This window comes from Halichoeres trimaculatus, unplaced genomic scaffold, assembly GCF_033239565.1.
Source record: "Halichoeres trimaculatus isolate MK-OKI-2021-1 unplaced genomic scaffold, fHalTri1.1 fHalTri1_scaffold_19, whole genome shotgun sequence".
In the NCBI taxonomy this organism is placed as follows: domain Eukaryota; kingdom Metazoa; phylum Chordata; class Actinopteri; order Labriformes; family Labridae; genus Halichoeres; species Halichoeres trimaculatus.
In genome coordinates, this window is record NW_027437197.1 from 1,253,845 (window position 1) to 1,279,495 (window position 25,651).

General features: G+C 42.5%; 2 protein-coding genes across 3 annotated transcripts in view; one reads left to right on the forward strand and one right to left on the reverse strand.

Moving 5' to 3' along the window:
• The window catches only part of fgf14 (fibroblast growth factor 14), a 142,367-nt gene that overhangs the window by 23,661 nt on the left and 93,055 nt on the right, over window positions 1-25,651 (reverse strand). For both annotated transcript variants that reach the window (XM_074694438.1, XM_074694439.1), the window contains exons 2-3: window positions 21,805-21,915; window positions 19,288-19,391 (exon numbers count right to left, since the gene is read on the reverse strand). In XM_074694438.1, coding sequence (XP_074550539.1) covers window positions 19,288-19,391; window positions 21,805-21,915 — 215 coding nt within the window. The remainder of the gene's footprint in view (window positions 1-19,287; window positions 19,392-21,804; window positions 21,916-25,651) is intronic.
• cfap97d2 (CFAP97 domain containing 2) overlaps window positions 1-25,651 on the forward strand; it is a 155,867-nt gene that overhangs the window by 19,111 nt on the left and 111,105 nt on the right. The window lies entirely within an intron of this gene.

Consider the following 25,651-nt stretch of genomic DNA (forward strand, 5'->3'; position numbering starts at 1 on the left):
TTCGACCATCTAGTAACGTTATGTCAAATCCCCTGGATAAATCAGAAAAGCAAACTCACATGTGATGTGTATTTTTTGAAAAAATATGGCTTCTGATTCAGTCAGTAAATTTGGGTTTAAGAAGTGAACTAAAAAAATCAGAAGTATCGGACTATTGCACTTTAAATCTTATCGACATCCCATAAATTGTAAAGAATCAAAGGAGTAAGGCATAACATCCCAGAATTATTAAAGATTCTTTGAGGAGGATCTGTTTTGATTGCACTCCCTCGCCACCTTGTGGCCTGGAGTCTCCGCACACTGTCGTTAATGACTTTTCACAAGGTGTGTTTTGGGGTTCAATGGAGATCAGATCAAAACAAACTTTCTTTGTTCAGGAAAACTTTTTACCAGATATGAAGCGCTACGGTTTGAAACATGACATCAAGCAAAAGTTGTAGCAGTCGGCTATATGTTAGCTCGCTGCTCTGACATATCCATAGGCTAACCTGACAACAAGCTAACTCTGTCAGTTTGTAGCGTAGTTTAGCAGCTGCTATATTTCTCTCTCCTCACAGCCCGGTGCTCTGGGACGTGTCTGTAACATGTAACGTTAGTGAATCCTGGTTCTGTCCTACCAGAGCTCATCTACCAACTCCAACCTCACCAAGCAGAGCTAACGTAACCTGGCTCTTCATTTTATTGATAGACTCTCAAGTTTGAACAGACCACTGCAGAATAACTGCTGACTGTGGGTTGGAGGCAACATTAGCACAAACACATTAACCTGGGTTTTAGCTTTTAGCTCATGTTTTAGCCTTTAGCTTGTGCTTTTTAGCCTTAAGATAGTGTATTAGCCTTTAGCTTGTGTTTTAGCCTTAACACGTTTTAACCTTCAGCTTGTGTTTTGTAGCCTTTAGCTAGTATTTCAGCCTTCAGCCCTATTTTTAAGCCGCAATTAATTTTTAAGCCTGTGTTTTAGCCATTAGATTGTGTTTTTTTTAGCCATTAGCTTGTGCTCTATCTCTCTCCTGTTTCTCTTTCTTCTTCTCTTCTGTCCTTTTTCTGTCTGACAGTTAGGCTCCAGTGTCCACCATCACTACAAAATTAATCACAGAAATCATTTTTAGCAGAGAAAAACTCAGATCTCTCTTCTCTCTGCTAAACTTCATCAGTCGATGTGGTGTTGCCATAGAGACTTAGACAACAATCAATCTGGTCCAGGACGACCTGAACTGGAAGCTAAGAAGAAGCTGTTTAAAAAAACCTGTAACCAGTAATATTGGAACATTTAAAGTGTGGATTATGATCAGGGATATATCACAAAGCAAACTTTTTCTAGGGTCACTTTCAAACTCCTCACAGCCTCTTTAAATCAGCATCAGATCTATCAGCATGACTGAGTCCTGCAGGTTTCATCTCTGCCTGTTGACACTGTGGCAAAAATCTTAGCTTCAGTTCTTAAGAATCAGAGATAGTTTTGTTTATCCCAGGAGGAAATTTGTTGAATTAATCATCCTAAATTGTTAAAAAAAAAATGTTTCAGGCTTGTCTTCAGAGTTGGGCAGTAATGACAGAGAGTGGATGTGGATGTGAGAGCAGCTTGAGGAGCTATTAGCCACAACGAGCCCGGTATATACTTTCCTTAACTCACCATGACTGTTTAATTGCAGTTGTTCTGTGTGATTTAATGACACCTGGTGTTTGTGATCAATTCTTTAGGGGAGCTAACCTGAATTAATCCTGTGTGAGATTTTCTCCTTGATCCACAAATTATTAATTCAAACAAACTCATGCAGCTATTTATTGAAGCATGACTTGGGCCGCAAATGACCGAAGTTTCAAAAGTGTTGATATTTTGGTTTGAGAATCGATGTAAGAGCACAGAAAGTCGGCATCAGAAGTCTCGATATTTTGTTATTGTCTGTATGCTTCAGGGTTTTTGTTTACTAACTGAATCTTTATCGACATCCTTGAATTCAAACACAAATATTGAAAAAGTATTGGCACTTTTCTTAACTAGAAACCAGTGTCTGCCTGCATTCGTGGATAAATTCCTCGAAAAAGTCCAAACGTGAAGCTCCCCCTCTGAAAACACGGAGCTGATTTATCAGAGGAGCTTAACTTGGAAAACCTGACCTGCTCCGACCTTTTAATGCCGGACTCCAAAGATCAGTCACAGGGGAAACAGAGTAATACGTCTGTTTGCTTTTCCTCACAGGATGAACACCACTTTGAGCTCCAAATTATACAGAAAAGGAGCTCAGGAGATTACGCTGTGTGTGAGTCTGAGAGGAGAGTCCGGGGTCAGGTGGAGGGGAGCATCACCAAATCTGGATGATGGAGAGTTATGAAAGTGGACGTAACTCTTCCTGTGGCATTACACGCCGCTAACCAGGTTATATCATGTGCTTAGACTGGATTTACATGAAGCCAGATGTCTGAAATGTAGCGCAGTAAACCGGAAGACCTGCGGTGCTACATCCTGAAAAAAAGAGTCTGGATGGGATTTCCTTAAAGGGCCGGCGTCGCGCTAATAGGATTGAGGGATTTGGTGACAGAGAATCCTGCTCTGCCTTTGGTGTTGGGTGAAATCTGACTGTAGAGGCCGTTTCACAGCGTCGATCTCTCTGAAACCTTGTTGACAAGCAGCCAGAGCATCCAGTGTGTGTGTGAGAGTGTGTGTGTGTGTGTGTGTGTGTGTGTGACAGCAGAGGATTCCCCAGCAGTGCGTCTGTCTCTGAGGATGAAATGTGGCTACAGCTGGAGGGTTGAGTGATCGGAGCAGTCAGCCAGAAAGGAGCCACGTAACCTCCGTCAGCTCCACCTGTAGCTGCAGTCTGGAGCTCCTTTAAAGGGCTATTTCACCAAAAACTCAAGAGTCTCTTTAACTTTCCTGAAACTTTCCTCACAGTCAGACTCCTGAAAACTCCACTTGCAGATGCACCGAGGCGAAACTTCTCCGTGCTGTCAGTCAGCGGGCTGCTCATTATTCTCCCTGTCCCTGCTCCTCTCCAGCGGCTCTGGATCGGGACAGAACCCATCCCTTAAACATGAACTCAGTGACCCGGCTTGTGCATGAAGACGCTGCAGCTCACGTCCGTGTTAACAGAAGTAACGTGGTGAAATGTGGCGCAGATGTGTGGAGCAGGAAACGTGCGAGTTAAGGTTTGAAAAAGCAGATTTTCAGCAGCTGCTAGGAATAAAAATGGAAGCCTCTTCCTCCTGCGAGTGTTTTCTGGTTGGAAGAGCCTTCAGGAGAGTGTGTGTGGGTGTATCACACAATAACTCCTCCTGACCTGCTGGCCTCTGCTGTGGGGATGTGCTGCGAGTAGAAACGTAGTATGAAGATTTATTTACGGGTCAGCGTCGTGGTTAACAATAGATGGAGGAGCTGCTCTCAGACTTTCATCTGAAGTTCCTCTCTATGCAGATGATGCTCTGGTTTTTAAACGTTTCCTCCTCCTCCTCCAGCGGCTCTGCGTCGTACAGAAACAGCAGCAGGGAGAGGATTAGCTCAGATTTAAGAGAATGAATTTCCAGGATTTACAACCTTTCCTGTAAGAGCTCTCTCTGTATTGATTTTCACAACTCCGGGGGTGAAGCTTGATAAAATGTTGCTTTCATTTCACGGGTGGAAACGGACGAGGAGAAAGGATCCGTGTGGAGAAGAAGAGGAGAGTGGAGCAGTTACACCTGCAGGCGGGCGGGTGAAGGCTTTTTTGTCGCAGTGAAACAACCTCCATCCTTCACACACTCACACACACACACAGAAACACACACACGCAGTGATTCAGCTACAGAGGAGAGCTCCAACAAGGCTGCAACCAGCAGCCCCGTGGGCACGCCACAAAAGTCCTTCTGAGGTTTGATAAAATCGCCGTAACCTACATAACGTTTTTATGAATCACTCCTCCGTCCTAAATACTATCAGAGAGGAAGCAGAGGGAGGATAAAACACTTTCACTGCAAACCGGCACAACACAGGAAGACTTCTCTGCTCCTTTGATTCACTTCTTCACCCAAAGAGGCAGCTTCAGACTTTTATTTTGAAACATCCTCTTCATGTTACGATATTAGAGATATGAACGCAGCATTACAAGGTTATATGTTAAAGAATAAATGTGTTAAATTAAAAAAAAAAAAAAAAAGATTTTATAATCAATAAAAAATGATATTTTTTACCACATAAACACTAAAAAGTACCAAGAATCGGTACCGTTGAGTACCGGTACCAGGTGCCAGGCACTGTGCATCGGTACTGTATCGTTTCAGATGAGAAAGGTACCCATCCCTACTTCAGTATTGGCTGCTGGTATCGGCAGCCTTCACGGGTACCTATACTTTGAAATAAGGCTGGTATTGGCCCATTACCCGATACCGATACTCGCCATCCCTACATCATACTGTAAGTGGCGTCCTGATGGCGTGCACAGTGCTGAGTATTTCCTCTAGATGTGTAGGCGAGCCACTGTCCCAGCGCTCACATCAGTTTCTAAACTAGAGGATGAGGTGATCAGCACGCCATGTAGGTAAAGCACTTCCTGTTGGCAAGTATCTCAAACACTACCCACTAGGGCTGAACGATTTTAAGAAAAGATTGAATTGCGATTTTTCTGGCAGATATTGTGATTTCAATTGGATTAACGATTTTCTTCAAATCAAGCTTTGGGATATTCACATGTAGGGCTGAACGATTTTAGGAAAAGATCTAATTTTTCTGGCAGATATCGCAATTCACGATTTTTTAATCATTAATAGTGATGATAAATAATCTGTTTTCATCAACTTCTACTCCTAAACAGAGGCTTTGTGTTGTTGACCTGCTTACCAGCACTTTTCACACATAGATTGTCTAGAAATTTGTAAAACAGAATGTGTATAATACTTGACACAACAGATCCTGAGTCAGTCAGGAGCGCTGCAAAAAATTGCTGCTTTGGCGATCTCAAAATTGCATTGTCTAAAATTGCGATTTCGATCTGAAAACGATAAATTGTTCAGCCCTACTACCCACGTATACATGGACCCAAATATTCCGCTTGCATTCGGTTTATTTGCTCAAACGAAAAGAATTTAACCTTTGTAAACACCTCACTCCCAAAGAAAAGAGACAATCTGAATGGACATTTAATCGGTTTCACAGGGGTGGAATATTCCTTTCCCCAAACTGATCGAGGTTTCATGTATCCGCTCAAACGGAAAGTTGTCAGGGTTCGTTCTTTCTGCGCACGCTCAGATATGATGTAAGACGCAACTAGAGACGTTCCTCAACTTTAAAAATGGCGGCGAGCCGTCAGCTCTGGAGGAAAGTTTGTTTTTGATCCAAACTTTGAAAAGAAATGAACACAATATCAAGACAGGACGGACACTCCCAATACAGAGTATTGCAACACCGTGATAAACAAACTGTCGTCCCCCGTCTTTGATAAATCTCGTGATGTTTACATTTTTTTGCGCATGCCCCATTGACTATTCAGTGTGATTACAGCGGCGCTTGTAGACCAGAGATTGGAATATTCCTTTCCATGTAGACTATTGTTTTCGGAAAAGTCATTCAGAAAGACGAAAAACTGCTCATGTAAACGTGGCTAATGTGACTTTAAAGGCAGCAGCTTCATCCTGCTCGTCTGGCTGAAACAGAAACTTTAGTGCAACAATCCTGGTTTAGCGTTAAAACAGCTGAAGAAAAACAATCAGAGTTTGAGGAATGACCCTGAAAGGACTGAAGACCATGACCTGATCCAGGTCTGCAGAGCGCTTCCTGAGGACTACTTGTTGCTCTCCGCTCCTCATTTACACGCCGCGCGGCTCTTGAGGCAACAAGCACCAGCGCAGCGTTTGTATTTGCATGGTGCTTGACATTTACACACTGGGAAAGCAATTAGGCTGGAGCCGGGGTCATTAATACATCCAGCAGACTAGATGTGTTTGCTCTAATAGCTGCTTCAATATGTATTCATGGAGAATTGACAACGATACCATCTGTATCTCTGCGTATTAACATTTCCTCTGCGGCGCTCTCAGATGATGAACTGGATCCTTCTCCCTCTGCCTACTCCTCTTCTGTTCCTGCCTTTTTATCTCTGCTGCTACACGCTGTAAACACAAACGCTCCAACCAACAGCCGCAATAAAAAGCTCTTTGTTCGTCGCTAGTGGCCTGAGTCTGAGCGGTCTGAGGGGCTCGCCGTGTGAACACGCATTTTTCAAACAGGCTCAGAGGAGGTGAAAGGAAACAGGAGCTTAGGATGGAGACATGAGAGCGCTACCACAGCCAGTTCATCATAAACCAGTCAGAGAGATCATCCAATCAGGTGACTAACTGTCTGAACGAAGTCAAACTATTGAGAGAAGGTGGACAGAGGTGAGCTCATCACTACATGACTCACCAGAGGAAAGGAAAGAGTAAAAATAGGATGATTTGATGAAACTGCCAGGTTTAGAAGTTCCTGAATTGAACCTGAAAGTAGCAGCTGGCAGGAGGCAGATTATAACTTAACACCTCCCAAATCACAGCTCAGAAACATCTTCATGTCCTGAGTGAGAATCATGACACACAGAAACCATCTGCACAGCTGCACACACCCGATGTTTGAGTCACACTCATCTCTCAGTGGTTTACATAGAGTCGATGTTCACGTTCAGGTCAATTTTCCTCTTTCTGAAACTTTCAGAAACTTTCAGAAAGAGGCATGGACAACATCTCGACACAAGTCTTCCTGTATCCATAGCAACAGCAGCAACAATAACAGCAGAGTGGCAGACTTCCTGTTCTCAAAAGACCAAGATTTATGAACATGTGCAGAAAACTAGAGGTGTAATAAACTAAAAGCAAAAAGTTCATGTTTTGGCGGAGTTGGAAGTAAAATACAACTTCCGCACCTCCACTGCAGTAGATGGCGCTGGAGAGCTCCTACCCTGTGTGTTGCCAGTAAATCGTATCATAAATATCATCTCAAAGTCCATTTAAAATATTTATATTGTAAACTTGATAATATGGGTTTTTGTTGTACTGAGCAAGTCAGTCTGTCACAGACATCAATGTTTTCCTCGTTTTTTTATTTAATTTTGAGGAATATTTTGATTTACAAAAACATCATCTCTATTTTTTTCTCAGTCAACTGTGAACAATATCGCGATAAATCATATTATTGTGATACATTATGATACTATCATATTGAGAGGTTCTTGCCAATACTCAGCCCTACCTGGGGACATCCTGACAGGTGTAAACATGAACAAATATTCAGGTTAGAAAAAGAGAAACCCAGGGGGGATTTTGAGGTGTTCAAAAAGCCTGAATATGAGCTTATTCCAGTTTTTTGAAAGTGCTACTGGTGTTTCCATGGCTGCTAAAATTCCAATCAGAAAGTGTTAATGACTGTATGAAAACGTAGCCAGTAGGGATGGGAACCTTTCACATTTAAAAGGATACGGTACTAATGCCCAGTACCTGGCAATGGGTATTGGTACTCAATGATTACCAATTTTTGATACTTTTTTGTGTTTATGTGGTAAAAAAAATATCAATTTCTTTAATAATAAAATGTGTTTTTTTTATTTTAACATATTTTTTCTTCAGTACATAATCTTGCAATGCTGTCTGCAGCGGTGCCTTTCATCCATACTGTTGCTGTATCAGCCAATAATGGCATAATCTCACACCCATCACTGATAAAACAACAGTTTGCTACTGTATGAAAATGGCGTGGTTATGTGTTATTTTTAAAGGCAGTATTGAACTGGCTGGAGTGAGCCAGTGGAGGGCGCAGTCAGCTGACCCGGAGCCTTTCAGTTTCACTTTGAGCCTAAATTTGTTGTCTGTTGTCCAGTCTCTGGGGCTCTCTCTAATTGGCTGTTGTCATCCTCAGTGAGAATCAATGTTGTAATCATCCAGATAAATATCAAACATGTTTGAAAATCATCGGGTCGGCTCCAACGAGTCTGTGAGACGATCGTGGGGCTAAAGATTTATCTGTCAACCGCTCACACTAGAAGATAATCTTGGCCGAATGTTGGCCGATTTTAGTCCCCGACCAGATTTCTTGTTGGGAGGACCGCATCTGGGTTAAATCGGGCCGAGAATCCTGTAATGTGAGCCAGGCTTTACTGTCACAAGGATGCATTTAGGTGCCTAAACATGGTACCTTTTAATTTTATGTGAATTGGTACCTGATACTTTTGACAGGATTCGGTTGGTACCTATAAAAGTACCTATAAAAGTACCTAATTAGGTACCCATCCCTAGTAGCCAGTGTGTTTACAGAGCTAAAGAGATGACAGGATGCTGTGCATTCAGGATTCTGCTTTCAGAGTTAAACATTGATCTAGAGGTGGGGGATGTATTGAATAAACTTGATATATTGCGCGTAAGATATTTGAAACTGTTATATTGTGACCATGGAGTACAAATTGTCACAAATTTTAAGACGTGGTATGTAAATCTCTTTCGAGTTTCACTTCTTTCGCTTTCGGGTCGCTTACACATCATCAGGCACAGGTTTAGAGTTAGTAAATGCAAATTTAAAAAATCCAACTGAAAGGTCTGCTTAAATTGTTAAATTAGGGTCATTTTATGCATCAAGGGGTTGAGTTTAAAATTTAAATAGTGATTAATGGCAGAAATCAAAATATCGAGATGTTTATCCTGTATCGGAATATTAGTTTCAGGCATTATCGTGCAGCAGATCTGAGGTGATCTGAAGCAGTTTTTCATGTGGACCAGGAGATCGTAGTATTTGTTCCCAGTTTTTCTTCTTGCATGGATGTTGAGCACGTTCACGCTCCAGCTTCATGCTCATGCTGCTGCTCTGACGCCTGACTCCTGTGCTCCTCAGACCTGAGGGATCTCAAAGGCTCACCGAGGCCTCGCCCTTTGAAGATTTATCAACTTTTCAACCAGGAGGGTTACGATCATCCTTTCCTGACGTGTGAGATCATTTTGTGTTCTGGCGTCTTCACACAACTGTCCCCTGGATCACAGCGGTACGTTTCCTCTGAGTCTGAGCTGAATCTGAGCTCCCGTCCTGCTGCATTGTGTGTCGGCTGAATAGAGCGAAGTCCTCCAGTCTTCAGCACCTCTTAATAAACTGAAGCGTGGTTGTTTTCCCTGCAGTGGCTTCGCTTTAAACACAATATCCACTTCACATCCAACACAATGATTTTTCATTTTGCAGAGAAATTGTTTGAGCCACTCGAAGGACAAAAACCCAGTTTTTATCGCCTGGGTACAAAAATATTGGAGGGAGAGTTCAGAAAGGAATGTTTCAAACACAAAAATCAGGAAATAATTCAACTTTTTTTCCATCAAATGTATCATCAAATATTTGATAATATTTCTAATCTCTTCTTCCTCTTTGTTTCCAATTCTCCGTCTGCTGAACGTAGCGTGAAGCTCCCCCTGCAGCACACACTCCACACACACACACCACACACTGACCACCTCTGTAAGTGTGTGTTTTTGTCTCCCCCATTTTAATAGAGATGTGGGATTATCCCAGATGGATGAGGCAGATTCAGGGTAAGCTCTGGCTGAGCGATCGATACTTGGCTGATGGCCGCCGCGGTGAGTCCGCCCACTCAGGGAGGAAAATACATCTGGAACATGCCTGAGCGGAGATCCAGAGAAACAACTTTCAGATGCAGAAAATGGATTTGTGGTGAGCTCAGAGGGACCAGCATCTCTCAGAGCAGCCATCGCTTAGGGAGGAGCACTAAAACTGAAGTAGGGATCCAGAGGAGGTGCTGAGGTGACTTGCAGATGAGCGTCAGTGAAGCAGAAGAGAAATGTCAGCTCTTTTAAAAGCTGATGAGAACAGCTTGTCACCGTGGTGACGAATTATCCTCCTGGTTCAATGAAGGTTCAGTTTGTGCTCCATCCAGTTTTTGGTAAGGCCATAAAATGATCTCAACACCTGATAAAAGCTTTGGACAGTTTTACTCCAAACTGCTCAAACAAAGTGCTGATCATGACTAGGCTAATGGGAGGATTTTCCTGAGTGTGACGCATGAATGAGCTCAAAGGAAGCTGGGACGAAGAAAAAGCTGAAAGTAGCTATGAGCGTGGTTCGAAATATGGAGTGCTATAAACTGTTAACTGTAAGCGTGTGACAGGTCATCTTGCTAAAAAAGAGAGGGTAGAAAGTTAAGTTAAAAAGAGATCAAAATAATATTATTTTGTTCTTGTTTGTCTCGTTCTCATTCCTGTATTTAAAATATGTAATAAGTGCTTTTTTCAGGTAAAGCTTTTTCCATGATCCACCATTATCGGTTTTGGACTATTTTTTTGCCTCCTTTTGTGGATTATGGGACTGTTTGTGTTCAGACTTTTGGGGCAGGAAGGTCACACACCTCGATGGAGTTTGTTTCGGTCACTTTTCTGCTGTCTCTTTAAGACAGGAGTTGTAGTTTGGCTATTTTTGCTCTTATTCTTTGAAAATCTAAAGAGGAGTTTTCCTCCAGCCCAGGCTTTTGGCCTGTGTGCTTTCATATCACATTTTTATGTGCCCTAAATTTGAAACTATCTACATGTTGTCTAAAAATGTCTGAACTTTGTGTAAAACTAAAACCGTCTTAGCCTTTGTCAAAAACTGAAACCGTCTAAACTTTGTCTAAAACTGAAACCGTCTAAACTTTGTCTAAAACTGAAACCGTCTAAACTTTGTCTAAAACTGAAACCGTCTAAACTTTGGCCAAAACTGTCTAAACGTCGTCAAGAACTAAAACCGTCCAAACCTTTGTCTAAAATTAAAACGGTCTAAACTTTGGCCAAGACTAAAACCGTATAAACCCTTATGTAAAACTAAAACCGTTTAAACTTTTTCTAGAACTATCTAAACTTTGTCCAAAACTAAAACCTTCGAAAACTTTGTCCAAAATCATCTAAACTTCGTCTAAAACTAACACCATCTAAACTTTTTCTTAAACTAAAATGGTCTAAACTTTGTCTAAAACTGTCCAAACTTTATCTTAAACTAAAACTTTCTAAACTTTGTCTCAATCTAAAACTGTCAAAACTTTTAGACTATGGTGTCACAGTGAGGTTGGTGACGTAAGTAGGGGTGTTCTGGGTGTACAGATGTAAAACTCTCCAGTCGATGATTTTAGTAAAGAAATGTATTTTACCCAAATGTGCCTCAGCCAGTCTCATACATTTAAAGTCCTTTTTAAGTCCAGACAAACAGTGACATTAGATAAAACTAATTTATATTTTTATTAAATGAATAAATTTATTCATACAAATTTGAAGCTGTGGGGTTCGCAGAATTTGTTAAAAACAAGAGAAAATATATTTTGTAGTTTTTATGCATTTAAATATATAAATATGTGTGTGTGAGTGTGTGTTTTAAATATTGAATTCAATTCATGGTTTGTGTTTTGCAGTTGCAGAAATGGTTAAAAGGATGTGTTTCAGTCAAAATTTGTCTGCAAGCTCATTCTGTTAAAAAAATTATTGGAAAATTTGAAAAAGTTTGGCCAGAGACAGGTTTTTGTAGCGGAGCGTTTTCCTCTTTGAATACCAACTCCCCCTTCCACCAATCAAACAGGATTATTAAATCAAATCTACGAGCAGCTCAGGAAGGTGATGCATCAGTAAACAAACTGGCACGAAGGAATCGGCCAAGAAATCACTCTGAAAAGTTGACTGTAAAGTTTATTTTGAGTATGATTGATCTTTGGTCCGCTGGTGGCCAAGACGCCAAGCAGCGACGGAGCAGTGATAGTGAGGAATGAAAGAAGCAGCTGACACCAATCAGCTAATGCAGGCACGCCTTCAGCTAAACCAACTCTGCTCCATCAACTACACGATACACATCCACCAGAGGAGCTTCACGGGACACTCGTCTGCAGGATGCACAGAAAAACATCTCATTTAGAGTCAAAAACCTCCGTTCTCCTGCTGTTTTTAAAGTCAACAAACTCAGAGGGTCACTTTAGTCCAAACATCACTCCCCACGTCGCCCTGTCCCTGAACATGAGTCATGTGAAGCAGTGATTCAGAAAGCAGCAGCACGTTCTGACTCTTCATCACCTGAACGAAGCGAGGAACAGCAGAGTGATTGAGGAACAGGGGGAGATGGGATATTAATAGACCGTTAGTTTGATGACCTGGAAAGAGACAGAGGACCAATCAGCTGAGAGCTGCGTTTATGATTTACTGCTCAGAGAGGAACCATCTCCACAGGGGAGGAGAAACAAGCTCCCTGCGTCACGGAGGGGCTGATGAATCAAGCTGCTGCGGGAACATCTGCAGTTCCCTGAGTGGCCACTTGAGGCTGGCTCAGAAGTGAGTCAGTGCTCATTAAGCTCAGTACTAAACGCTGAACCACAGCAGGAGATCAGAGTTTTCATCATTCAACAAGTTTTTGGGCTCTGTAGTCAACTTTTGGCACTTTTTAAGAGTTGGATTTTTGTGAAATTGGAATCTTTGAGTCATTCTAAGTCTGAAAGTGAAGCATTACTCACTTTGGAAAGAGGTGACAAAGAGCGAACAATCCAGCTGCAGGAAATGAGCTGGTTGGTGATGGAAAAGAAGATTGTGTGCACGGAAAAATTTGTGGTGATGAAAGGTTTTGCAAATTGAGGATGATAAAGTTTCAATCTAGAAACTAACCGCTACATATCCTTAAATATTTCCATTTTTACGCACTGTCCCTTTAAAGACAATTTCTAACATTTTCTAACCCCCGTGCTCCTCTCCGCCTCCATCTTCCCGACCGACGATGCAAACGTCAGTCTTCAGAGAAGCATTCAGCTCATGGAAACTCTGAGAGGAGACGGCGTCGGACGGGAACAAATAATCCGCCGACTTGTTTTCACAAACGTCTCCATTAAAAAGCCGTTAGCAGCAGCCGGGATATTACACAGCTGAAGGAGCGCTCCGTCTATTCTTAGCTCCTCTTGGCCCCGACCAGCAGTTCACCGGTTCAGCTTTGACGCCTACCTCCAACCTTGTTGTTCATTAATGTATGAAGCTGTTCTCCTTCCAGCCCCTGTGACCAGCACCTCTCCCCGACTCTGACACTGCATTAAAGGCAGGAGAGAGCCGCGCTTTGGAAATAATGAGGCTCCCCCCACCTCAACCCTGAGCCTGACGCTCCTCTGGAGGCGAAATCATCTGAGTAATTACTACAGGTAGCTCAGATCTGTAGGAATGGAAAATATAACGGTCACAACCTTCTGCTGCGAGGAGCGCTGTGGACGTGTCTGTCCTCAGGTGGTTTATTCAGATTACTGAGTAAATTATGAAACAGAAACACGTTTTTATCAATAAACGAGGACGACTCCAGTCACAGCTTCCCTTAAAGCCATGTTTCCATCAGGCAGTTCAGTTTGGTTTGTCTTGGTACGGTACGCATTTTGAGGCAGAACACGTCCCCAAATTAACCGTACCGTCTCACTTTTTGGTTCCCTTCTGTTGGGGTGCATACCGGTCCAACGCCAGAAGGAGGAGCTCGAAACACTGCAGTCCACTGATTGGTGGAAAACGCCACATCAAATTGGCGTCACGAACAGCGTGAAACTGCTGCAGAAACAAAACTGTGTCTGGTTTTCTGAAAAAAAAAAAAAAAGCCCCAAAAACGGCATAAACCCCCTCCAAAAAACCCTAAAAATCACCAAAAGTGGCAGCCATCTTGAATTTGAAGGTTAAAATAAGGTCAAATCATAATGTAGCACAGAAAGATGTATTTCTCACCAAAAATAAGGTCTGAAAACATGTGTTGTCCATCATAGTAGGTCGAGCTTTTAAAAAGATCATTTCCACGACAGCCATTTTGGATTTTGGCCTCTAAAAAGTTTGCCCCGCAGTTTTAAACAATACACCCTGGCTAAATTTGTTTTTTAGCCCTCCGAGAGACAAATCCATTGAGAAACGGACCTTCGCTCACGGCGGTCACGTTTCGCTCCAAAATGACCCAACGATAATACAAAGATAGGAGGTTCACAGTTTTTATAATATCCTCTCCTCAAAAATATCACTGTTTTAGATCACCCAATAAGAAAGGAAGAAAAGAAATGAAAAAAACGACAAATGACAAATAAATAAAAAAATAAAGGGAGCAATAAATGGAACTGTGTCAAAAGAAAAGTGATAATTAAAAAAAAAAAGAAAACAATAAAATGACACTGATATGTCAACTTTACAGAGGTGTGCTTCTCTGTTATTTTGTGCATGATATTATTGTCCCTATGTTGACTCCATAGACACGGTTGACTGTGGGAACACAAACAAGATCAGGCTTTACTGACTCTGAATTGATCCTGGACCACTTGGTGGAAACTGCTTTAATGAGACGCTGAGTTGAAGTGGAACCTTTAAATATCTCAGTCTCCTGATCAGACTCGCAAAGGTTGTTTGAATATCAGGAGGAAGTGAATTCTCGGCCCAGAAAATGCCAAATCTTTGCAGCAGACCTGAAGATAAAAGCGAAAGAGCAAAGAGCGTCTGTGTGACAGTTTCACAGATACTCTGAATATTACAGAGCAGTATTTTAAAACGGCTTTGCAGCGAATAAAAATGACGCTTGGAAAATATGAAACAGCCGAACAGCAGAGACTTTCTCTGAGGACTCTGTTGGTTTCACTCCACCGCCTCCTGAAGAAGCAGCTCACTGCTCCGCCCTGCACACACCACCTCTGTGCACATTCATTTTCATACTGATGTGAGCTGAGGGAGCCCTCACACGCAGCTCTATGGACTTTCCCCTCGCTCTGAATCCAACACTTCAGGAAACACAGGCTGCGCCGTCACAAGACTCGACGGCGTCTGACAAGTGAGGCTGCAGCCACCGGCGCTGCTCCAGATTGCTTTCAAGGATTTCATTTTGAAAGAGGGAGCTCTCCAGCGATGTGGCAAGTCAATTGGACCATCATGAAAGGTAGCAGTAACAAGTGCAGACTCCTGATAAAGGCGGCCTGCAGCGAGAGGCTCCAGCGGCGCGAGGGGAAGAGGGAACCAGCTGTAAAGAAAAGCAGCCAGCCGTGAAACGCCCAACCTTTCCACTCCAGAGATGTTTGGAGGATGTATGAGCAGGAAAGAGACGCAGCAGCAGAATCCACGCTGTGGGGAGTTTCAGTCTGTGGCGGCATCGTTTCATCATGTGCAACAAAAGTACACAACCCCACACTTCCTGTTTGCTTCCAGGGGATTAACATCTCAGTCCCTACAGAATAATTAAGCTGTTTTATGTTTTATCTCATTCAAATTTGTCTGTGTTTTACACCAAGTTATCTGGAGACCGCCACGAGTCCTGTTTCCGCTCAGCCGTCAACAAGCTCAGAGACTTCCTCTCCCCTTATTACATTTGAGGAGAAGCGTCTGATCCGGGGAGCGGCCTGCAGGAGAAATTAGCCGCCACTTTATTGGCTCAGATACAAAAGGCTCAGATTAAAAAGGGGTGAGATGATTGAACTCTGCTTTCTTCCACGGTGTGTCCTTTGTGCCTGGCTGCACACTCACTTTGATGCTATCGCTGTCATCGGAGCCGCTCGCCGTGCCTTCGCGCTCCTCGCACAAAGGAATATGATGCACTACCAGAGGTCCTGAATGGGCGCTCCGTCTTTTCCCTGAAAGAGTGAAGACCGTCCTTTTTCATTCACTTCATCTGTTACAAAAACTGTGTTTCAGTCATTCTCAGAGTTCGTCGTCACAGAAAGGCTTCGCTGATTAATTTAATGAAGTGAAAGAAAACCTCCGAGTGAATCCTGGGTAGGAAAACGATGGAGAAAGGAGGCCGTGAGAAAAACACATGTTCAGGTTGTTTTCCACAGACATGTACCATCTCTGACGCAACATGTTGTGCAGCATTAGTCCAACCTTTCGAGTACTTTCTGGAAACGCGGCTGCTCTGTAATCAAATACTCTTAATGGGAGGGAAAGGTCGGCTGTCAGATCCCGCTGTAGCGAAGGAGCAGAGCGTTAATGCGAGCAGTGGTTGTACCTTGCTTACAGGAGAGAAGAGGAGCATCTCACAAGGCTGCTATTATGGCAGCAATTCACAGGCTGAAGGAGCAGGAAAGGAGACCTGTGAGTGGGCGGCTGGACGGCTGAGGTCTGATCAGAACCTCCATTAGCGCAGAAATAAGCTGCAAATGGAGGAAAGAGGACGGAGTGAAGAGGAGAGCATGGAAAATGGTGCTGGAGGAGTTTACAACAGACTCAACAAGACCCACTTCACCGAGGCCTGTTCAGGGACCAAACACGTCAGCTTCAGATCCAGGACAAAACCAAGAGACGAAGGAAGGAGGAGAGGGAAGATTCTGCTTTCCTGTGTTTTAATCACGAAGGATGGAAACGGATCAAAAGGCTCCAAAAATACCATGACATCTTCACCAGATCTTCACGATGAAGTCATCACATAAAGATCTCCTAACTGCTTCATGAATCATTCAAGGGGCGGGGGCCTCAAACACTAAGCCCCAGCCTCAACCAGGCCTCCAAAGGGCCAGCCAATCAGAGTGAAGGAGGTCTGTGGAGCAGGGAGTCTTATATAAAACACCAAGGAGAGAGATAAATGAGTACAGTGGGGAAAATAAATATTGAACGCGTATTGGTATTAACTCAAATAATCCACACATGAATAGAAATCCCAACGTTCAGGTCCATAAATAATGATTATGGTGAATTAAGTTTGATAACACAGGAAAAAAGTATTGAACACTCTAACTGAGACTCATCTAATACTTAGTGGAGAAGCCTTTGTTTGCAGTGACAGCTTCCAGAAGCTTCTTGTATGTTTGAACTAATGGCCCACACTGCTCAGGTGTGATTTTGGCCCATTCCTCTGCACAGATTGTCTTTAAATCTGGAATATTCTTTGGTGCCCTCTGGTGAACCCTTTCCCCACGTCTCATCTTCATCATCCTGGTGGATGGCAGCAGATTCAGATCAAGAATTTCCCCATACATGGCTCCATTCATTGCTCCGTCAGTTATATGAAGTTTGCCAACACCATGAGATGAGAAACAACCCCATGCCATGATGCTTCACCTCCAAACTTCACTGTTGGTGTAGTGTTTTTTGGCTGATGTGCAGAGCCATTTCTCCTCCAAACATGGTCTGTAGTATGACAGCCCAAAAGTTCAGTTTTGGTCTCATCTGACCAGACAACATTCTCCCAGTATTCTACAGGCTTGTCAAGATGCTGTTTAGCAAACTTTAAACCAGCTTCAACATGCCTTTTCTTGAGGAATGGAGTCTTGCGGGCTGAGCGTCCATAGAGGCCATGGCGGTGGAGTGCATTGCCTATTGTTTTCTCTGTAACAATTGTACCTGCTGCCTCCAAGTCTTTCTGGAGCACTTTCAGGGTGGTCCTTGGCTGGTTGAGTCCTCTTCTGACTATCTTTCTGACTCCCTGGTCAGAAATCTTCAAGGAGCTCCTGTGCGTGGCCTGTTGATGGTAAGGTGGTGCTTCTTCCACTTGTGAATAATGGCCCCAACGGTGCTGACTGGAATATTCAGGTGCTTTGATATAAGTCTGTAACCAGTTCCATTCTGATGCTGAGCAACAATCAGGTTGTGAATGTCTTCAGAGAGCTCTTTGCCTTTACCCATCATGAGGTGTGTGCTATTTAACTGCTTGGTGAAAAAAACACCTTTTTTATAGGACCATCAATTTGCTCTAGCCCAGCTGATGTTGGTTTGCACTGATTGGAAGTTCAAGTAATAATTACTGACAGATTTCAGGTGGTATGGTGCATTTCCTGTCCAAAGTATACAGCCTTTCCATGGTGTGTTCAATACTTTTTTCCTGTGTTATCATACTTAATTCACCATAATCATTATTTATGGACCTGAACGTTGTGATTTCTTTTCATGTGAGGATTATTTGAATTAATACCAATGTCTGGGAGAAATTTTGTTTGAATTACAGCTTTGGAAATAAATGTGATGAGAAAAAAGTTGACGCTTTCGATACTTATTTTCCCCACTGTAAGTTTTTGAGCTGTTAAATCATGTAAAGATACTACAGGAGCCCCAGAGGGACAGAATTAAGACAGAAAAAATCACAAATAGAGGAATATCAGGAGGGGTAGAAGGAGTCTGGCCACGATATTTTGGGGTCGAAGGATGATAAATGTGTGGAAACCGTACTTTGATGCTGAAATACACTAGATACATCTCCACTCCATCACGCTCAGATAGGTTCAGATTCAAGTCAATGATTGCAGCCAATACACAACCATCCTCTTTTTGCTGGATCTGTCATGCATCAATTCACCTTAGGGAAAATTGAGCAGGACAGGAAGTCATGCACGGAAACTACCTAAAAACAACTTGTGACTTTCAAAATAAAACAAAGCATGTCCAAACCAGATGGTTTTTATTTTTACAACAACAACCAACGGACAAAATAAGAAAGACCAGATCAGAAGTCAGCCGGTTTGAGGTTTTACAGCCCGTTGGATGTCCTACCATTGTAGTACGCTGCTTTATCTAAACCAAACCATGTTGTGTAATCAACAAATGACACAATTAGGTCTTCCTGTGTTATCCAGAGAATACATTAACTCCTAATCCCTGCTGTGCACTCCTTTAACAAAATCCATACGCTTCTGGGTCAATCCTCCCAAAATGGATTTCCCTCCATGGCTTAAGTGAAGCGGTGATAAAGTGTTAGACTTCCAGCTGAACGCCGGGCGTGTTGTACAGTAAAAGAAGTCGCTCCTCTGAACCTCGGAGGTAATGAATGAGGAGTAAGACGGAAAGTCGCGCTCCGAGCTCTGAGGATTAGGAAGAGGAGGACAGCAGAGAGGAGGAGAGACGCTGGGGCTCTTCTTCAGAGCTCCTCCTGCTGATCGATCTGAGAGCTGAGGGCTCTGACGGAGCGGGGCCACCAATTCCTCAGACATCAGGTCAAAAATAACGCTGCATCTCATTTACTTTGGGTTTACATTATGCTAAACATATGTGTCACAGCATCCCAGCAGCTCCGAGACTAAACGGTTTATTCTGGGTAATTTAACAGCGTGAAGGCAGAGCCCACGCCAGGAGGCAAAATAAGAGTTGGTGCTGATTATGTCACTGTGTGTAAATGGTTTTTCATATAGAACGGAAACTCTGGGGGGAATTTAACCTGATGAATCGAAGGATTTCTGCTTAATGGGATCCCTCACCTTCAGTGGAAAGCAATTATCCCTGAGCTACGTGGTAAATATCCGAGGCGCGTTCAGGGACTCTTATTTGAAATGTCTCGATCATTTTGTATTTTATCAGAAACAGTTGAAACCAAAAACGTACACTGGTGTCTCAGTTTAAAGACAGTCTTTCATATCTTTAAGGCTCAAAAGAGGAAATTCTGCTTACTGATGTGTACAGATGGCCCTCCCCATTCATGGCGATGTATAACCCTGTCTTCACGGACTGAATGGCGACAACTCTGAGGCCCACAGGAATAAGGTTGAACAAAGCTGGAAAGACAAAAAAAAAACACACACATGTGAAAATCCAACCAATCAGAGTTAGCGCAGACTCATCCAAGCATCCAGAGAGCATAAAACACGCCAGGCAGAGAAGCAAAAACATGCGATTCATCATCCAAAGCCAAGCTGTCCATTATCAACGCTCCACCAAGCGTGGCTAATACAAGAGCTAGCTGCTGGTAATCTCCAGAGATGAGCTGCTAGCCTAGCCTAGCATGGCCGCGGCCGCCCAGTACTACCTGAGGAGTGTGTGTAATTGAGGCCAGCAGTGGAGCGAGGCAGATTTAATAGCCCCCTTTTGTTGTTGTTGTAGCAGACTCCTTGGGCCTGGGAGCTAATGACTGTTTGTGCCGGTGAGAAGCAGCAGGGCCGGCCTGGCTGTGACATCCAGTGTGTGTATATCAGAGACTTAAAGGCACAGAAATACCTCGGCTGACCCTGCTAGTAATTGGTATTGGCAGGTTTGGAGCCTCGAAGAAGGTCGAACGCGTCACAGATGATTTCTTTCGACTTGGACGAACATAAATTCTGTGTTGATCCAAACATGGACGTCTAATGATACCTCATCGTCTGTGCACCTCTCCACTGTTTGCATAAACCCCGTCAGACGACCAGACGTGACATGTGCCACGTCTCCTCATGCTGTCAGCAGTCAGTGACACAATGCAGCGTGGCAGGACGGAGTTAGCACCAAGCCCTGGAATCAAATTAACCACCTAGCCTGGGGCGCTGGAGGAGCGGTGCCAGAACAAGCTAATAATACCCCTTTCTTCCTGTTAAGCCCACTGTTTCTTGGTCCACTTTCCCTCTAAGAGGAGGATAAAGCTGTAAGAGGACTCTGTGCTCCAAACGTCTGAAAAGTAAGAGACGGTAAAGACCTGAAGGGCAAAGAAACCAGACTAGAGGAACGCTGCTTCATTTACTGAAGTCAACAGCGTTAAAAAAGTCTGTAAAGCTAAACCAGGAGTAGATGTAGCTCTTACAGCATCATCGTTTGCTTCAATTTGGTTTATTTTCTAACTAGAAACAACCTTATATGTGGCCGGCCTCATCAGACCAGTTCATCCTGGGTCCACTGAAATAATTTCCTGTTTCAGCTGCTTGTTGAAAAACCTCTGGAAGTGATTGGACAGACCTCCCAGTGTTGGGAGCAGCTGTTTTTTGGTTGTTTACAAAAAAATCTGATGTGGTACTCTTGTTTCATCATTTTAAAGCCCCGCCCCATTTCTAAATAAAGGAATACGATTGGTCCAGTACTACTGCAATGATGATTTTGGGGTTCCGGCTGCCATACATGGATGGTGTGGATACGATAGTTATGGCTGTAGTGCTATCGGCCTCCAATTATAACCAGACACAACTCTTTGCTGCGGCTTAATTCTGATGTAAAATGGACATTTTATGACTGGTTTTAGTGGGTTTGTTTTACTTTTGGGGTCAGCCTCCAGTGGACATTTGGGGAACTGCAGTCACCTTTTGGTAGATATGCTTGCATTGTGTCTTTTGTTATTTATTTTTTAAATTATTGTTTTAATTTAATCTTATTTTATTTCATTTCATGTTTTTTAATAACTTTAATTGGAGAGGACAGGATAATGGATCAACAGATTGAGAGTGGACTCAAACCCAGGCCATCGGGGCACAACCTAGACCACTAAGCCATCTGCACTAAGGATGGGTACCTTTCACATCTGAAACCATGAGGCACTGAAACATAGTACCTGGCAATCTGTACTGGTACTCACAGTCCATAAAATCTCATTTTTTTCGATTTAACATATTTATTCTTGATATATATAATCTTATAATGCTGTGTTTATGTCCAGCATGGAAAATCTCCTACTCTTCCACTCCCTCATAGTCACAAGGATGGGTTTAGGTACCTAAACATGGTACCTTTTGATTTTACATGGATTGGTACCCGGTACTTTTGACAGAATTTGGTCAAAAAGCCGCAAAAAAGTACCTAACTTGGTACCCATCCCTAATCTGCACCCTGAATTGCGTCTCTTGGTGACAGGCTGTAGCTACACACCTGGTGGCCACGCCCTCAGTTACACCTTCATTTATCATCTATCTAACTGTAAAATCTACACGAAGACCTGAAAGTAAAGTCTGAGACCATAAACTCTTTGTGACAGTGTTTGCAGAGGTAATAATTAGCTCAGAGGTCGGCTAACTTCCTGTTCTGAATGAATATAGTTGTCCTGTTACTGGACTCGCTTCAGCTGCCCCCTGCTGGCCGTTAAAAGCAGCTTCCTCTACATCAGCAACCACTAACTTCTGCCCTCGTAGCAGATTTGAATTTCACACCATCATCCATGAGCAATGCTTCAAATAGCTGCAGACAGCCGTCAGATATCTGATGTAAAAGGCCGACACACACCGCCGAGGTACTCACAGGAATTACTGCTGTCATCCTTGGTCCCATCAAGAGAGCCATCGGGGTTCATTTGCAAGTAGTATCCCTGCCTGCAATATAACCTGGTCACTATACCCTTGAGCTGGGGATCTGCAGGAGAGAAGAAGAGAGAGATTAGCCATTAGCATCACAAGGGAAAGATGTTTTTTCTGATTGATAACATGAGCATGACGTCTTTACATCACAAGCAGCCACAGCATCTGCCCCCCTCCCTCAGAGACCACCTGATTATCAGCTGCAGACTTAATCTGTGGTCACGCTCCGTACGGCCAACAGCACCCTCTCTGGGTCCTGGGCAGGCAGGGGGATGTGAAAGCGTCTGTCCCCGTTCAGCTGACCCAACAGGAGAGTCAGCCTCGTGAATCCACGGTAAATAAGTCACATTTATGAGCCAGCGCCGCTCTGATGTCCCGTTTGTGAAACGATGTAAAAAGAGGAGAAATGACGGATTTAAAGAGACTTTTATGAGACTCCCTGTGCCTGCAGAGATCGCTCTGGAAAATATTACTCGTGCCCAAGCCATGTGACTGTTTTTCTATCTGTGTGTGTGTGTGTGAACCCGTGTGCATTGATGACCACTGAGGTCACACACCATCAACATTATTCTCATTGTGGAGACAGCCATCACACCCGATATCATTCTCAGAAAGCCCCGGGGAGGCCGACAATCAGCTTCACCTGGATTTAAACCGTGATCCCTGCAAGCTGTGTGTGTGTGTGTGTGTGTGTGTGTGTGTGTGTGTGTGTGTGTGTGTGTGGGTGTTACAGAGGGACAAAGACAGAGAGTGAGACAGCGAGCGCAGCCACAGAGGACTCCTCCAGAGGTCTTGCTGAGGGCACAGAGGAGCTTTTTTCCTGCCGGTGTGCGGCTCAGGGCGGTCTCTCCTGAAATGGTTGTGCTCTCTCGGGGGATGGCATTAGGTGGCTCTGAGACCTTTACCTGCTGCCTGAAAGGAGGAGAAAAGGCTTCTCTGCTGCTGTAGCCCAAGCAATATATCCAGGCTACAATGGCTTTCTGCAGGGCGGCTTTGTTCCTTTGGCAGAACAGTGAAAAGGTGGCTGAAGTGAAAGCTGTCTGTCTTCGAAGTGAACTGAGCGAGCTGAGGGGAAGGAGACTGATTCTGTGAGGTTAAATTTCCAGAGTTAACGCAGAAAAATCCCTGTGCTAGCTTCTAAACCAAGGCTCTGCAACCTGTGGCTTCTTGTAGCTTTAAAAAAATATTAATGAAACAAAGAATTGTTATTTTTCTTACTAAAGACACTGACACTAAATAAAATCCTGTGTTAACATTTAGTTGAACTAAATCTTCATCCCATCTGTCAATAAAGCCTGCCACCGCTCTACTTCACCTCCTACAACATCAACAGCCCACCAACTTTCCATGCACCTGTGGCTAACCTCAAGTTTTACTGCCCTGGGAAGATAACTACATCTACAAAAAGACTCATCTGGAAGAAAATACAGATTTTAATTCTGTGTGGATGGATTCATTTCACTGACAACGTGCTGGATTAATATACAGGATTAATATGTAGAAAGACATTAGCAAAAAAATAGACATATGATAAGTTCAGCAGTATTATAAGTCCATGTTATCAAATTCAAGTGTTATTTCAAAAATTTTGATTAAAAAAAAGATGTTTAAATGTAATTTTTTTCTTTTTTTTTTGCAGATTTTGCTTTTTTTATTTATTTATTTTTATTTATTTATTTTTTTTGCAAATTTTGGGTATTTAAAAAAAATTTAACTTTTGAAAATGTATTAAATTTCAAAAATTAATGAAAGGTTTGCTAATTTCTTAAATTTCCTAAAATTCTTTGACAATTTGGAAATTCTTTACATTCCAAAATCTTTTGAAAAGTTTTAGAATAATTAAGATTTATTTCATTTTAATTAAAAAATTCTTTGACATTTTTGCAAATTTTGAAATTTTCAAATGTTTCAAAATTTTTGCAACTTTTGTAATATTCAAATTCTCGTGAAATTTTTGCAAGTTTTGTAATATTTAATTTTTTTAAATTTTTGCAATTTTTTGATATTAATTTTTTTTTATTTTTGCAAATTTTGTAATTTTTTTTTATTTTTTGCAAATTTGCAATATTCAAAATATTTTGAAATTTTTGCAAGTTTTGTTATTTAATTTTTTTTAAATTTTTGCAGATTCTGTAATATTTACATTTTTTGACTTTGCAAATTTTGTAATTTTTAAATTCTTCTGAAATTTTTTTGCAAATTTTGTAATATTTTAATTTTTTGAAGTATTTTAAATTTTGTAAATTACATTTTTTTTCGACATTTTTGCAAACTTACTAAAACATAGAAAACACTCACACATACAATTTTATAAATTCAAAAAACTTCTTATTTAGATAATTAACCACTAGATTTTAGAATTTTAAACACTGTGTCGTCTTTATTGTGAACTGTGTGAGTTTTTGTGATAAAGTAGACTTTGTTGCTCTGGATTGACTTTAATCCAGGTGAGCTGAGGTTAAGTTGCTCCTATGAAAGTTAAGGTTGCAGACTCCTGTTGTAGATGCTGAAAGAATAAAGTGTTTATTCACAGTCCTGATATTACCCTCAAACTTCACGTTGGGGCTCACCTGGAAAGCAAACATACCTGCGAGTTTACGCCTACTCTTTCTACAACCATTTTCCTAATGTTTGATGCTTTAAATACGTAGACCTTTCTACCTCTGGGGTATATATTGGGAAATTCTAGGATTGCAAAATGTTATTAATGATCAAATCTTACATGACAACAAGCTGTGATCATAAAATCGTCACTTAACGGCGTTTACGAACATATGCTCACTCGCCACCGAGCACAAAACAGGATAAATGACTCTGATTCATCTGAACATTTGATCCATTTCACTGGAGGAAGCCTGACCTTCAACATGAGATGTATTAATGGGATGCTGGGCCCATTATGACGGTCTGATGTATGCAGCAGCATGCATGAATGTCTGATGTGAAATCATCCGTCATGAATAACACCTCCGTGATTCCAGGACGTTTTCAATCAAACTGGAGATCGTATGACAGACGTTTGTCACTGAATCTCAGGCTTTTTAATCTTTGTTTTTAAGGAATAAGCTCTAATTTGACAGATTTCACATCAGTGAATCAGCCTCTACAATCTCAAACAGGACGGGGAATAATGTGTGTGAGTGTGTGAGAGATATTCTGGCTGCTTCGCCCGAGGGATCTCAGCCAGCATCACATGATTTATAGCATGATGGAGGCGCCAAGTTCACCTCCACGCTCGCACAAAAACACGGCGAGGGACTCCTCACGGCCGGGAACAGGTTTAATTCTTCCTGATGGCCCTCAAAGATCAATCTCCAACAGCCTCACATTGTTTAAAAGCTGCTGATCAAAGTCAGCCATCGATCGCAGGTTGGACCACTTCAGGTGTCCGCTCAACAGTTTTTCCTCCAGGGGTTTGAGTGTTCGTTAAATATTCATGTGAGGCTGGTGTTTTTGTCTCCCTGCAGCGTGAAACTCAACCAGCTGTACGTCACTGGGCTGCAGGAGGCATCTGATCAGTCACTGAGTTAGGGTTCATGATGTCTGATGGATGCTTCAAACATCTGGTGGTGTGCACAGGAGGGGGGGGCAGCCAACCCCTTCTCAAGGCACAGTTGTTGAAAAACTGGCTAAAGGGCTCTCTTGGGAGCAAACATGAGTGCTATAGTGCTCTTTCTGAGTCAAAGGTTGCACTGAAGTGCCCTTGTGGTAGCCAAAATGTGCACAGAGGGTCCTCTTGGGGCAAAAGCCACTTTTAAGTATCCTCTTAGGGGCTGGAAATTGCACTAAAA